General features: G+C 33.2%; 1 protein-coding gene across 1 annotated transcript; it reads left to right on the top strand.

The window, feature by feature from the left end:
- Window positions 1–144: 144 nt before the first annotated feature.
- Window positions 145–13,793, top strand: Lst8 (MTOR associated protein, LST8). Its single transcript, XM_089244570.1, has 8 exons — window positions 145–412; window positions 4,621–4,672; window positions 4,839–5,001; window positions 6,809–6,983; window positions 8,694–8,771; window positions 10,061–10,188; window positions 12,192–12,421; window positions 13,399–13,793. The coding sequence occupies exons 1-8, from the start codon at window positions 293–295 to the stop codon at window positions 13,509–13,511; spliced, it is 1,059 nt and encodes a 352-aa protein (XP_089100696.1). The 5' UTR covers window positions 145–292; the 3' UTR covers window positions 13,512–13,793.
- Window positions 13,794–13,959: the final 166 nt, after the last annotated feature.

Here is a 13,959-nt window from a genome sequence, read left to right as displayed (position 1 = left end):
ATTCGTAAAAGTTAGAAAATCTAAAACGACTAATTTTATTGATTTTTGGACTTCTATCGAACAAAATTGTTTTTTTATTCTAGTTTTTAGACATTCACTTAGGTTTAACTAATGCGTTTTGTACTTATTCCTCCTGCTTTTTTCGAACTGAGCTGTTTTGCATCAACAAAATAATCATCTTTTTGATGAGATCCCTACCACCCGCAAGAAGAGGGCCTTGCTGCAGCCAAAAACCGTGTTAAATCGAAGACTGATTGATCGCCTTGATGAAAAGTTGATCCCATCTCTGAAGATGGGGATCGAAGACGTTCAAGGGAAAGTAATTCTTGCGACGGGGGGTTATGATCACGCGATAAACTTTTGGCAGGCCCACAGCGGTGTATGTCAGAGATCCGTTCAGCATCCGGGATCCGTATCCTTTTATTTAAAAAAAAATGTATAAACAACATCTGTGTCTGTTTACTTATCAATTGGAAAAACTTGTGAAAGTAAAATTAGAAATGTATTCATATATTTCATCAAACCATCTTTTATTTATTGAGAAGCATTAATAGTTTTAGACTGCGGATACTAAAGGTCCGTTTACACGCGTCAAGTGATTAAGTAGTAAACTAAATTTTAAGTTGTTAAGTACTTTAAGATGTATGGAGATGATAAGGGCCATTTACACGAATTTAGTTGGTAAGTGATTAAGTGATGAAATGAATTAAACACGGTTCTATTTTTCCCCGTTTAGTGGACCTATGCACATACGCCAGTGGGCGTGGCCTGCCACTCTTGGAGGGGTCTTTTCGCTCTTTCTCGGAGGAGGAGGTTATTTTGATCTTAAGCATAAACCTGTTTATGTTCCGTTGTCTCCTTCCGTTTAGCTAGAATTCCTCAGATATGGGATGGCAAAGTGGCCGAAGGACACGACCTTCAAGTTTGTTGAAGAATATCTACGCCATGAATTTTTGTTGGCCTATAGAAATGAAAACTACCTTAAAAAACAAGCTGAAATCGAACCAGGATTTCATGCACCTGGTTGTTTGTAATATGATTATGTTTTTAATATCATTATTGGTTAATATGACATGAGGTGTATCGTAACGAAATGTGACTGCTAGCGAGTTCTCGCACCTTTTCACATGAATACGTCTTTTTAATCATCTGACGATGGAAACAATGGAAGCTATGAAGTATTTGGTCGACGTACTCCCATGAGTTACAAAATATCGGGTGCTGGTGTGGAGGATTCATTATGTATTAACTGTGTGTGGACGGGTTTGGAATATTTCCGTCATCCAAAACAAATTTGCTGCCATCTGTTGGTAAAAATACATAATCAGGTATTTAACATTATGATAGCATCTGCATTAAATTTTAAAAAATAAAATTTCAAATAATTTTTATGCTTAATGAACCCTTAGAATTTTCTACAAATGGCAAGAAATTTCCCACATTGACCGATTTTTCCTCTGAATGTGTGAAACTCCTCTTCTAGATAACCATGTCGTCTCCCATAATCTTTTCGGCTTACATAATTCATAATTTAACTTCAATTAAAATATCATATAACATGTCTCTGATCACAATTTTTGTAAGTTCTACCGGATCATCTTCATGTATTGTTGCAGAAGCTATGAGCTGTTAAAAAAACCACCTCTCTGAATACCAGGTATTAAAAATTATTACTATTATTTTCTCATGTTGCTTCTTGCTCCCTTCACTGATTTGAGTAGACTGTAGCACGCATGCCCCAGTTGTGCTTGGCTTCCATAAAAATTATATAATTAGCATCTACTTAATCATTTATCGTGTGAACACTTTTGAACTATCTGTAACTTAAAATTAAGTTAAAGTATTGTTAACTACTTAATCACTTGACACGTGTAAATGGGCCTTAATAGAAAGTGACACATAAATCATGAAATAATTGATTTTCAATGGTCTCTTCATTGCATTGATATTCCATTAGCATATCATTAGATTTTAGTAATTTTCGGCTGAGATTCTGTAAGTGAGGTTGTGCCAAATTTGGTGATTTTTAATTTTGCCAATGCTTTGGTGACAAGAATTATTTTGCACTGTGAAAATCAAGATTGCGACAAAAAGAATTCAACATTTTTTTCTCTTTTTTTGGCAAACTAGAACGTTGCAAAGAGGAATTCTGGAACCATTGAAAAAAGTATTGGCCATGGAATTTACAGACCCATTAAATTTGGATTTTGTTTTGCTATTATGGGAAATCCACCGCTGATCAAATTTCTTTTCGCAATCGCTGTTTGGAACCCTGATAGCAGCACATTTCAAGCAAGAAACCATGATTTCTTTCTCAAGTATCACACCAACTTTTGTCAAAAATTGAGGCATTCTATCATCAAAGGCTGGAATTACATTATAAAAGTTCCTTTATAAAACTTGAAAAATGCAACCAATAAACGTATCCGTTACATTTGAGCGAATATAACCAGTATGCTTAGGCCCCCAAAGCAGAATGTTTTGCATTGTTCTGCAACTATCCCTCGGATGATTGGAAATGTTCTGCAGTTCCCATAATCCTGTTTTGTATATTTTTTTTAAAATTCTTCCAGATTGTTCTACAGTAGCACTGATTGTTCTGCGACGTACGTCGCAGATTTCGGCATATTCTGCTTTGGGGGCTTAGGCTATTGGTTGTTTTTTTCAAGTTTTGTAAAAGATCTTTAAAAAACTTTTATTGTGTAATCCCAGCCTAAAGATAGCACATTGACTTGAAAAACACTATTGTTGGCAATCAAAAATTAAAAAAAAAAGCCAATGTACCAAGGTAATCAGTTGCCGACAAAAAATAATCGCCAAATTCGGCACAACCCTGCTTATGGAATATCTTAGTCAAATTTTTCCTTGGCTTGAGTATAACACAAATCTGTGGGCACTATATAGGGTTCTAGAGTCCCTTGGACAGATTATTATATTGAGCTCTGGGGTTTTATTCTATATACGAGGATATCAGCTAACTAAGATAATTTGCACCAGAATTACATCCATAAACCAAAATCTTTGTTAGCTGAGAAAATACCCATGATTTTTTTCAACAATTTCCAAGAATTTCCACAGGTTTCCATATAAAATCATTTAATTAGTTCCAGGTGATTCTCAAAATTTAAAGATAAGTTTTATAAAACACTCAAGAAACACTTTATGGAAAAAGATAAGCTCCTACAAGATCCATTCAGTTTAATGCCAAGAGCCTTGCACCAAAAGAAAATGTACTCAGACCATTCAGTTTGATATCAATCTTAATGTGTGAACTAAAAACATTTAACTCTAAGCATCTTTATTTTCATACATTTCTATTAGCTTAATTTTTTATTTTATATGAAATGGTTGAAAACGTTATAAATGAGAAGTGGAAATATGCATCTGGAGAAAGTGGTCCTAAAGCAGACATAAATTAATCTGGCTTGAGTGACAGTAATTCTGATGATTTGCATGAAATTCCAGCCCACAAAGCGGCGGCTGTGGGCTGTTAGCATGTACATCTATATCAACAAAAATGTTTCTTAGCCAAATCTGTATTTGTTAGCTGAGATAGAGCTCAGCCAGAAATCCAGTTTGGACCAGGGTTTGATTTCTGGCAGAGACAAACTTTTCTTTCCAAAGTTCATCTCGACATTAATATCCAGAAAGACTCTTTTTTTTTCATGCAATAATGTATGTATACTACTAAATAAAATTAAGTTTGGAATCTCACACCCTCTGAGGGGAAAAAATCCAAACATGAATTTTTATGTACAATATCAACATTAATTGGTTTTCACATAGACCTTGGTGCTAAACAATATATATATATATATATATATATATATATATAGTAATTTTATATTAATTTTATCAGTGCTTTTGGTTCATATTTAACCTTCAGAGTAGTAATTTAGCTCTTATAAGACCCCAAAAAACTATACAAAATTCAAGCCCATGAGCTAAAAATTTGTCCAGCTCTTGCTATTTTACGTGTTAGGTGCTGAGAAATAAAGCACAAATGCTGGACATTATTCTGGACATTATCTGCTAGCCAAATCCCTCTGTGGAAGTTATGAATTTAAAAAAATATGTATTTTTTTAAGGAATTGATTTATTTTCCAAGTCTGAATATATTGTAGAAGTCAGTTCATTGAACTCAGTATCTCAGGTAGAATTCGACATGATTTTATGCTATTTCTTATGTATTACATGCATTTCAGTCTCAAAATCTGCAGTAAGTAACTGAAACTGGATATGGTGGCCCTATTGCAGTTGGCGCCATATTATACTTACTGTTTGATAGCCAATGACTTTGTGTTCTTAATGATATATTTTTTTTTAACCATCTTGATCTGAATTTAACCTCCTCAGTCCTGATGTTGCCTGTAGGAGACAGTAGGCTGCACTTGAAAAATTTCCACCTAACGAAATGAAATTCTCAAAAAGAGACCTCAAAATTAGTTCTAGATGTTGAAAGCATTTTGTAGTAACATATTCATACTCATCTGTCGACCGAAAATAATTTTAAGCAGTTCCACAGTTAAAAATAATTTTAAAAAACCCTAAAATTCAAAGTTTTTTTTCAGGAATGATAAATGCGTGAGAGTTATGTATTGTCTTTAATTCTGTAATTAGCAAGTCAATGACATGGAAATAACTCCAAATAGACAGCTCTTAGCTGCAGCAAGTATGTTAATTTGAGAAACTTCTTTTTTTCACTGTTTTTTTCTTTTATTATTTTGCAATATATGATTGCAATTTTTTTAAAATTCATTTATCAGAGTGTTATTTCTTCAGTAAATATTTTTCTATAAGGCTTTCTCAACATCAATAAATTTTTCATTATTTCGCAGGTTATCAGCATATACGAATGTATGACATATTTTCCAGCAATCCGAATCCAGTGATCAATTATGAGGGTGTGGCAAAGAATGTTACTGCTGTTGGCTTTCAAGAAGATGGGCGCTGGATGTACACAGGTTCTGAGGATAATACTGCCAGAATATGGGATCTAAGGTACTTTGATTTTTGAGTGAGGAATGTTTACATGAAGTGCCAAATTTATTAAACTCATTCTCTCACAGTGGCATGTGCTAGCTGTCAATATATACAATGTTACCTCTATTTTCAAGATCAATTCTTTCCTAGAATTTAGTTACATCTTAAAAAACTTATATCATGAAGCAAATTTTCCAATTTAAAGTAACTGAGATTCTATCAATTCATTTCACATGCTCAAAGTATTAATACAGTGAAACCCCTCTTGGCAGGCAGTCAACCCGCAGATGCTATCACCTCTTTTATGGCCAAATAATGATCAAGTTTTATTTTAAAAATTTCAGTTAAAAAACCCTTTTTTATAGTCACCATACTTGCCAATGACTGGAATGTCATAGTTTCTACATATTTCTAACATGAAATACAAAATTGCAATAAATTACAAAAAGCTGTGGAAATCTGTTTTTTTTTTCAAAAGTATATTCTTTTGGAGATTTTTCTGAATTCTATTATCCTATGGAGTACAAAATCAGGTCCCAAAGACAGCATCTCTAAAGAATGAATATCAAGCTGAATTTGAAATGAAGTGAAGTAACCTTGTTGTTGAGAGTCGTGGTAAAGGTTTGCTTTTTTTGGTTGCCCGCACATCATCCGCAAGTTAAATTCCCTGATGAGCTCTTATACAGAAAACTTTTAAATTGCTGAATTGAAAGGAACAAATGAACAGAAGTTTATTTATCAAGTTTTTCATAAAACTTTTCATGGATAAGTTTTTACAAAGAAAGCGGAAGAGGGATGTCATTGACGAAGCAGTGATAACCTCCTGTTCCAAAAACTTTCATTGATTTTGTGAGGAATATTGACAGCAAACAGAGCCAAACTTAAACAAAAGTTTACTTTAAATGTTCATCAAAGCTGGATAAATTCCCAATGCGGTCAAGTTGAAGAAAATAAGAAAATTGATTTGAATTTTTAAAATAATCATGGTTGAAAAAAAGGGGAGGGGGGTGCCCTCTCCCGTCAGCAAACATTGCCACTACAGAGAGGCTTGGTTTCAAGGTTGACATGTTCCCCTCTTTTAGGGACATATTCTTTGTTCTGCTAGTGTTTGCAGAAGACAGTGTACAGTACATTTTATTCATTCACAAGATGAATACAGTAGTCTCATAATATTATTTACATCAACTTGTTCCTAGCAAGCATGCAGATCCAGGAAATACCCTCCTTCCATCCATGACAATTTCTATACGACACAGTACATGGGCTCCTCTTAATGCATCACCATAGAACTGCACTTGGTTTAAAACATGATATTTCATGCTCCGCTTCACTGTGTAAAATTATAATCCTTTCATTTCCCTCTCTCTCTGTCATGCATTGTAGTCACGTGTGAGTTGGAGCAGTTTTATTGAACATTTTTGGTCTGTAACTTTGACTATTCACAAATAGATGTGAAGTACAGTATGAGTTTATGTATACTGTGACACAGGGACTTTAAACTAGAAATTTATATAAAAAAATTTATAAAATATATATAGAAAAAGATGGAATATATTTGCACTATGAAAAGCGTATCGGGACCAGAAAACAATATTGTTATACCAGATTTTTGCTGTATATGTGTAACTGAAAAGTGCTAGAAAATTATCTTATTGAAATCAGTATTTAAATTATGAAATTGATAACTCGTTTTCATCAGATTTTTTTCATATTGTCAAATGAATTTAGCGCCTGTAGCGGATGTGAAATTAATTAGTTCTAGAAGGTGTGTGAATCAAGCAAGCTTATAAATTGTATCTTTTTTTTTACCCCTGATTTTCAATAGATCAAGGACCTTACAATGTCAAAGGGTATTCACTACAAGTTCTCCAGTAAACTGTGTCTGTTTGCATCCAAACCAAAGTGAAATCTACATTGGTGACCAAGGTGGTAACATCTACTTCTGGGATTTAGCTCAAGCTGATCGTAATGAATCGTACCAGAAACAACTTTTCTTTAAGGTTTTTTCAGCTTATTGATTTTGAAGCTATACATCAAGTTTTTAAGTGCTGCATTAAATTTATTGACAGACTTCCTTATGATGCTTATACCAAAACATCCCTATTATGTTTCTTTGAGACAGCATTTCTCAAAGTCGCTTTGTTGAACCCTCAGACTCCCATAAACATTGTTGGGACATCTACAAGTGTTAGTGTCTAATAACAGTGGAAAACTGTTCTGGTAGTTACCTTATCAGGTTTCATGCTGCTGTTTAATGAAGAATAATATTCTCTGTGGCTGTGGCGCCGTCAAGCGCTTTAATCTGTTAAAGACCATTGTGATAGTCTGATGATTGTGGTGAGGTGTACATAAGCAATTTAAATGATCAATGGTAACTAGAATTAAATTCTCTGGCTAATAAATACAGTGGAATCTCTATAACTGGACCTCAAGGGGATAAAAAAACATGTCGACTCAAGCGGATGTCATGTTGGGGAAGTTTCATTTCATTTCACCTTTTACAATTTTTTTTAAATCATTTATTTATATATATAAGGCCTATTTATTTATATATATAATATATGTATATTTTTTTGAACAATTCTATATATTCCACCATCTACAAATTCATAAACTGTTTTAATTTTCAATTTTCTATGAACAGTTTTCATGTAGGGAATAACCCTGAATTAGGTGGGAAAAGCATATTTTGATTGTCAGAAGATATGTTATTTGTGAATGAGCTGTAGTTGCCCAAAATAAGCAAAAAATCCCCCCCCCCCACCACTTAAAATATTTAAATCTAGTGTTCTCAATCATCTCGCGTAAAATTTTTTTGAAATCATTCACATCTACCTGTGGCTTCAGTAGTCACAGGTTGAGTTTTCAGATTCTAGACAGAAGAATAACAGAAAGTAGCCCCCACCCAAAGGTGTGCGGGGGAAGAATCTTTGACACTTATCAATCAATCAATGAATGGCAAAAACAATGAAACATAGAATAATTGAAACACAAATTTTGAATTGATCAACGCATGGGCGACTTCTGAAAATGAGTTGTGGTAATGCAGTTGAAATCACAGTTGACTTAAGCGGGATGTAGTCATTATGTGTCGGAGAGGTTTTTCATCACTGAATTCAGTATAGTGCCAACCATTGGAGATGGGAATAATAAACGTTGAGTTACCCATGTGTCGAGTTATCAACGTTGCACAGTATCAGAATGAAGAAAAAACTAATTAAACTACTCTGCTACCATCAGCCAGTGTGAGCATTCTGGATGCCAAATAAATGACTAGTCCAAATAAGTAAAGACCGCTCAAGTTGAGACAGTCTGAAAATATTTGTTAAAATTCAGTTGATCAAGACCTGAAATATTTTTCATTCATTTTCAGTCAGTTTTATCCAATTAGTACTGATGATACCAGTATCTGATACATAAATTAATGAAGAATCATACAAAGAGAATCATACTCAGTTCTAGTGTTGTAAAGAACATTTATAGTATATGGATTCCCTAAAGAAAGGAACAAAGGTTCTTCAAGAGTGATAAAATTGAGAAATTCTGCTCTTTTTTAAGGCAACTCTTGATTGTATAAATCAAGATTTAATTTTTTATTCCTAAATTAAGTCATTATATCATTAAATTGAGGAGAGAAGTAACCTGTCATTATTAGTTTATTTTACAATTATTATAAAACGTGTATAATTTTTTGAGTTTCTTTTGACTAGGCATCCCATTATGATGTCTCAATACAAAGTTTAGACATTGATGCTGAAGGAACTTACATGGCTGCAGTTGATAATAAGGTATGCTGAAGGGTTTTCTTTCTTCCAAATACACATACCATTTTCCCCCGCATTAGCCGGCATGCTTTAAAATTCAGTGGACATCAGCTTTTTGAACATTAGGGTCTGGTAAAGTCTAGGGATGCCTGGGTAAGCGAGGTTTAATAAGGATCAATATCAGTTCATATTAAGTATCAAACAAATAAGCAAATTAAATTAAAATAATGGTTTCCCCCCCCCCCCCCTGTAGCAAATGTGTTTTGCCCAAGAAATTGATAATAATCATGAAAATTGAGCATTTACTTGGTATTTATCTTCAATCTGATAGGAAATACTGATACTGTATTTTTCACACTTTCTCTGTCTGTTCGCAGGTTGAAGAAGTATGCTTTAGCTTTTGTATTGAAATATGATTTGCAATTATTATTACTAATTATCCAATTTAACAAAAACGATCAAGAACAACAAAAATACTTTGCAGTTGACCTATAGGTCCATTTAAACTCATCTAATCTAATCTGAGTAAACGAATATGCTTAGCCCACACATTTCCAGTAGGTCAAGATTTGTGATAGCAAAAGCAAATGTACAGCTAGAACTATCTAAACATAAATCGTAAAAAATGAAATCCCCAAAACAGGAACAGAGAAGGTTCAAATCAGCCAATTCATTCTTCTCAGAGTCCAGCTATTTTAGAATTATCACAAAAATTAGAAACTTTGCCTGGTTTTAATTTATACAAAAATTGCCACGTTTTCAAGACAAACAACATATTATTAATTTTTTTTTATGATAGACTTTCGAATGCTTATTTTATAGACTATTTTCAAACATTCAACTGAATTAGACTAACACACATTAATTTTGGATAATTTAATATCACAGTAACCCTTCATTACTTTGCAATTTTCCATAATACACATTTGGATATTTCATGTGTTTAATTGAAACAGTGGTTGAAAATGTAACTAACATTAGAGAACCTAGATAAGGTAGTCAATTACACAATGACCAGAATTTCGTTTCCAAACATGCATGATATAACGTGGGGCTACTATGTATGCATGTTTTGGGATTTTTGTATTCTTTTAAGGTATAAAAATGTTTTTTGGATTCATCCATTACAGAAGCAGAGCAATTATATCAGCTAAAGTTACCCAAAATTTTCTATATAATAAGTGTTATTTATTTTAAGAAATTTCTGTGTCTGATGATGGAAGCCTCAATGTGGTTTGTTGTGAAATTTCAAAAATGTGTATCAATTACATTTATCTATGTTTTTCATTCTCAAGTATATTGTGAATTTTCAGGGTAGCTGTTTCTTGTTCACTTTATGTTTAAGTGGAAATGAAAATGCTCCTTCACAACCAAAAAGAATATTGAGACTTCCAGCACACAATCAGTATGCTCTGAAGTGCAAGTTTAGCCCAGATTCAACGTATGTGATATTTCAATATTGTTTTCAGTAATAACAAATGACTTAAGAAGCAGAAACACACTAAACTGTAAATGCTAAAAAGTAGATTATTTTATTGAAGCCATATTTCTTTCCCTCTGCTTCTCTACTCATAGCTGTTTGAATAAGTGTGTTGTGTGTATTGTTGTTTTCTTTCTAAATTTGAATTGTGATTGTTCAAATAACACAAGGACATGCACCTTGTATTTATTTTAATGTCAACCCCTTGACAGTGTCACTCGAGTTCAGTTCAAGCGACTCAAATGTGTAGTATTTGTGATGCCCAAATTGACTTCGGCAGAAGAAAAGAAAAAAAAATTAGTGTTTCTATTCCGTGAAGCTCGAACTGAGTTTGTTTTCTTTTTCGGATAGGTGATATACCTAATTCACTATTTTCATAATATATGGTGATACTGCTCCTATATTTTCCCATTTAAATAGAGGATAAAGTAGTGGTTAGCTATGAAGCATGCATTGAGAGTGCATGTCGTGCACAGTTAGTTGGATTTTTTCATTTCTCATCATTTTTTGCAAATTTTATACTAAATAGTTTTTTTTTTTGTAATATCTGATTCAGACTAGGATAAGGAATACTTTTTAGGATCTTCAGGCTCAGATACTGTGAAGACATAACGTGAAACACAAGTTTATTGTAAAGAGTGTGATGTAGGCTTTTTTTTGTGTGCAGTACCATGTTTTTGCAGAGATGCCACTGTACTCTAATTTACCTGGGACCCAGGTTATTGGCTAAATCTGTGTCCTTTTTGAGTGAAAGTGGGTTCCTTTCGAAAAAAATAAAAGTTTTGTTCCCCCATCCTCCGTTCTTTTACTTTGATTGTCTACTACTGGAGAACCAAATTTTTATGCATCTTTTTCCGAGTATTTGATGCGGTCCAACGTGTCAGCGTCATCTGTTTTTGTATTTATCATACTGTAAAAGATTTGTGAAATTTTGCATATTCAAAATCATATTGTATCAAATTTAGGATTAGTTTATATTAGCTAGTTTAGTTTATAATTAGCTTCAAAATTTGGTTTATTTTGCTGTAATTGAATAAAATATGAATGTAATCCATTAATTTCTTACTTGCATGTCAAAATGGTGAATATAGTAGTTATTGCATTTAAAATTAAAAATTCCTTTTTTTTTTTTTCTTTTACGAAATAACCATTTTCTACCCTTTATATCAGAAGTCAACCTTTTTCTAGTCGCAAGCTCTGCGTGTACCCATCATCAAAAGAGCACCCTTACGGCAAGTTTGACATATGTATGCATAAAATTGGGATGATTTTAACCTTGATTGCATTGTGCAAAGTATTTAATTGAGGTGTTGATCAAGTGCTCGCGAGCACGAAATTGGATACAAGCACTGGGTGCTTTAAGGAGTACCTTGGTGCTCACAAACAACAGGTTGAAGATGCCTGCTTTATATCAGATGCCTGCTTATTTCAGAAAAATGCTTTGATGCATTTTTCTAAAATACATGACTCTACCATGGAATTAACAGGTTAAACACATGAATATATCTTCCATGCAAACTACATTGTAATTACTTTTATTTCGCAATTTTTTTTTAAATTCCTGGTCAAATTATCCAGTTATCTTCCCTACCACACTCCGATTATAGGGTTGTTATCCAGAGGGATCTTGGAGAGATTTTAGTGGATCCATGAGCTTGAATGGTAAAACAATGAACTCATTATTTTTGCATTGCTATTTTCTGAATATTATTCTCTGAAGTGGTTCGTGAACTTCATCCTATTGGAAATAAGGGATTTGTAAAACACAAAAAGTTAAGAACCATTGCCCTGGATAATCAAAGTTCTAGTGTGTATGCAGTATTTCAATGACATTTTTCTTTTTAAATTTGTAATAGAAATTATAATTTATAACACACTTTTTCATTGTTTTCCAGTTTATAATGATTTATTTTCAAAAAAAAGTTATAGGGAAACTTTGTTGTTTATTTTTCTTTGTTTTGCAGTGTCTTAGCTACCACCTCAGCTGATTGCACTGCAAAATTATGGAGAACTTCTGACCTTCATTTTCTCTTTGAACATCCTCAGAGCCCATCATCACCAACATCAAAATGCTCAGTTAGTAATTTCGCTTGGAGTTCGGTCACTGCAACACCAATGGCAGAACTCAAAGATGCTAATCAACGATGGGTTTGGGATGTAGCCTTCAGCGCTGATTCTCAATACATTTTCACAGGTTGTTTATTACATTTTGTAGCCTATATTACACTCTTGCCACATTTTTAACTGTAAAAATTATCTGTATGAAGTAGATGCTCAAGTACTCTAGAGCAGAGGTTTCTAATGTTTCTGTTCATGCTGGACCCTTACAAAGCTACGGAACAGTTCCATGAAATCCAAACATGAATATTTCTCTGAAGTAGATATTTTTGATGCTATACCAATGAACAATTTTATACTTTTTGATATCATAACCCTCTAGAAAAGCTCTCCCAGAACACCAGTTGGAAACTTTGTTCTACAGACTTTTTCCCCTCTTCTAATTTTTTAAAGGCTTCATCCCGATCATAGAAATAAGTTATGTATCTCTCTCTCTCTCTCTATTCAATAGTATATCTTCCTTCAGTAAGTGTATTTTTTACTCATGTAATTTCTTTTCTTCATCAGCAGACATGGTAAGATTAGCATGAATCCTCTCAGTACCAATGAATGTTGACTTTTCCCACAGGGGTGGGCACCCTCCCTCGAAACAACATAACCATACCCCCCCCCCCCAATTAAAAAAACCAGAATCTCCTTCATTCTGTTGTGTGCATGTACAAATTTGTTGTTATGCCATATCTAGTCAGTAAAGATCAGTGCGATTCCAAACAAATTATAATTAATTAATAAAAATCCCACAAAAAATTTAAGACCTGATTATTTTTTTGGGGAAAATCTTAAGGAAAAAGCAATTTCTCTAGCATTGGGAGTATCTCCCATACTCGAGTGCAGCATCAGTAGCAGTTAGAAAGTCCGTAGCAGTGATTTGTGTCCTTTTATTGTGTATGGGTAAAATATATTAAAAGAAAATATTAAAGAAAAGGAAAATATTCAAAAAATAATTTCAAAGAAAAAAAAATCAACCAACAAAAATTTGTGAAAATTTAAAAAATAAAAATGGATGCAAGTTTTATGCCAACTGAATAACAGCTGTGTGTATTTATTTTACAGCATCATCTGATAATTTTGCTAGGCTCTGGAGTGTGTCTACAGGTGAAGTTAAACGTGAATACACAGGACATTCAAAGGCATTGACGTCACTGGCTTTTAAAGACGGGAATTAATTTTCTGATGGGCAGGATCAAGCTGTGTGATGGAAAACGCTTAAATCAGATCGGTATATTTTTCATGAAGTTTACAAGATTTGTTTGCGAAAAAAATATATTAAGAGAGACGAAAATAGACAAGTCTTATCAGACTGGATTCTTATATTTGTACGAGACATTCAAACCAGAGTCATACTAATCATTTTTTTGAAGTTGACAAAACTTGTAGTCTCTTTTACACCATGTATATATGATTATATTGTTGTTGTTTATATAAAATATGAGATTGACATAAGCTAATTAATGTTGATTTTGTTATACCATTTATTAAAAAGTGGTAATTGAATCTATGAGCATTTGAGTAATACAGGAGCACCGAAAGGAATGAACATTAAAGGGATTAATAAGGATCAATGATCCTCCCCAAACCCCTGTATGTGTTAAAGTTCTTCTGTACACATAAAAA

The sequence above is a fragment of the Pholcus phalangioides genome, unplaced genomic scaffold, assembly GCF_987345545.1.
Source record: "Pholcus phalangioides strain wild (caught in Gottingen) unplaced genomic scaffold, Ppha-v1.0 ptg000015l_1, whole genome shotgun sequence".
Classification (NCBI taxonomy): Eukaryota; Metazoa; Arthropoda; class Arachnida; order Araneae; family Pholcidae; genus Pholcus; species Pholcus phalangioides.
This window is presented reverse-complemented; position numbering and strand designations above follow the sequence as displayed.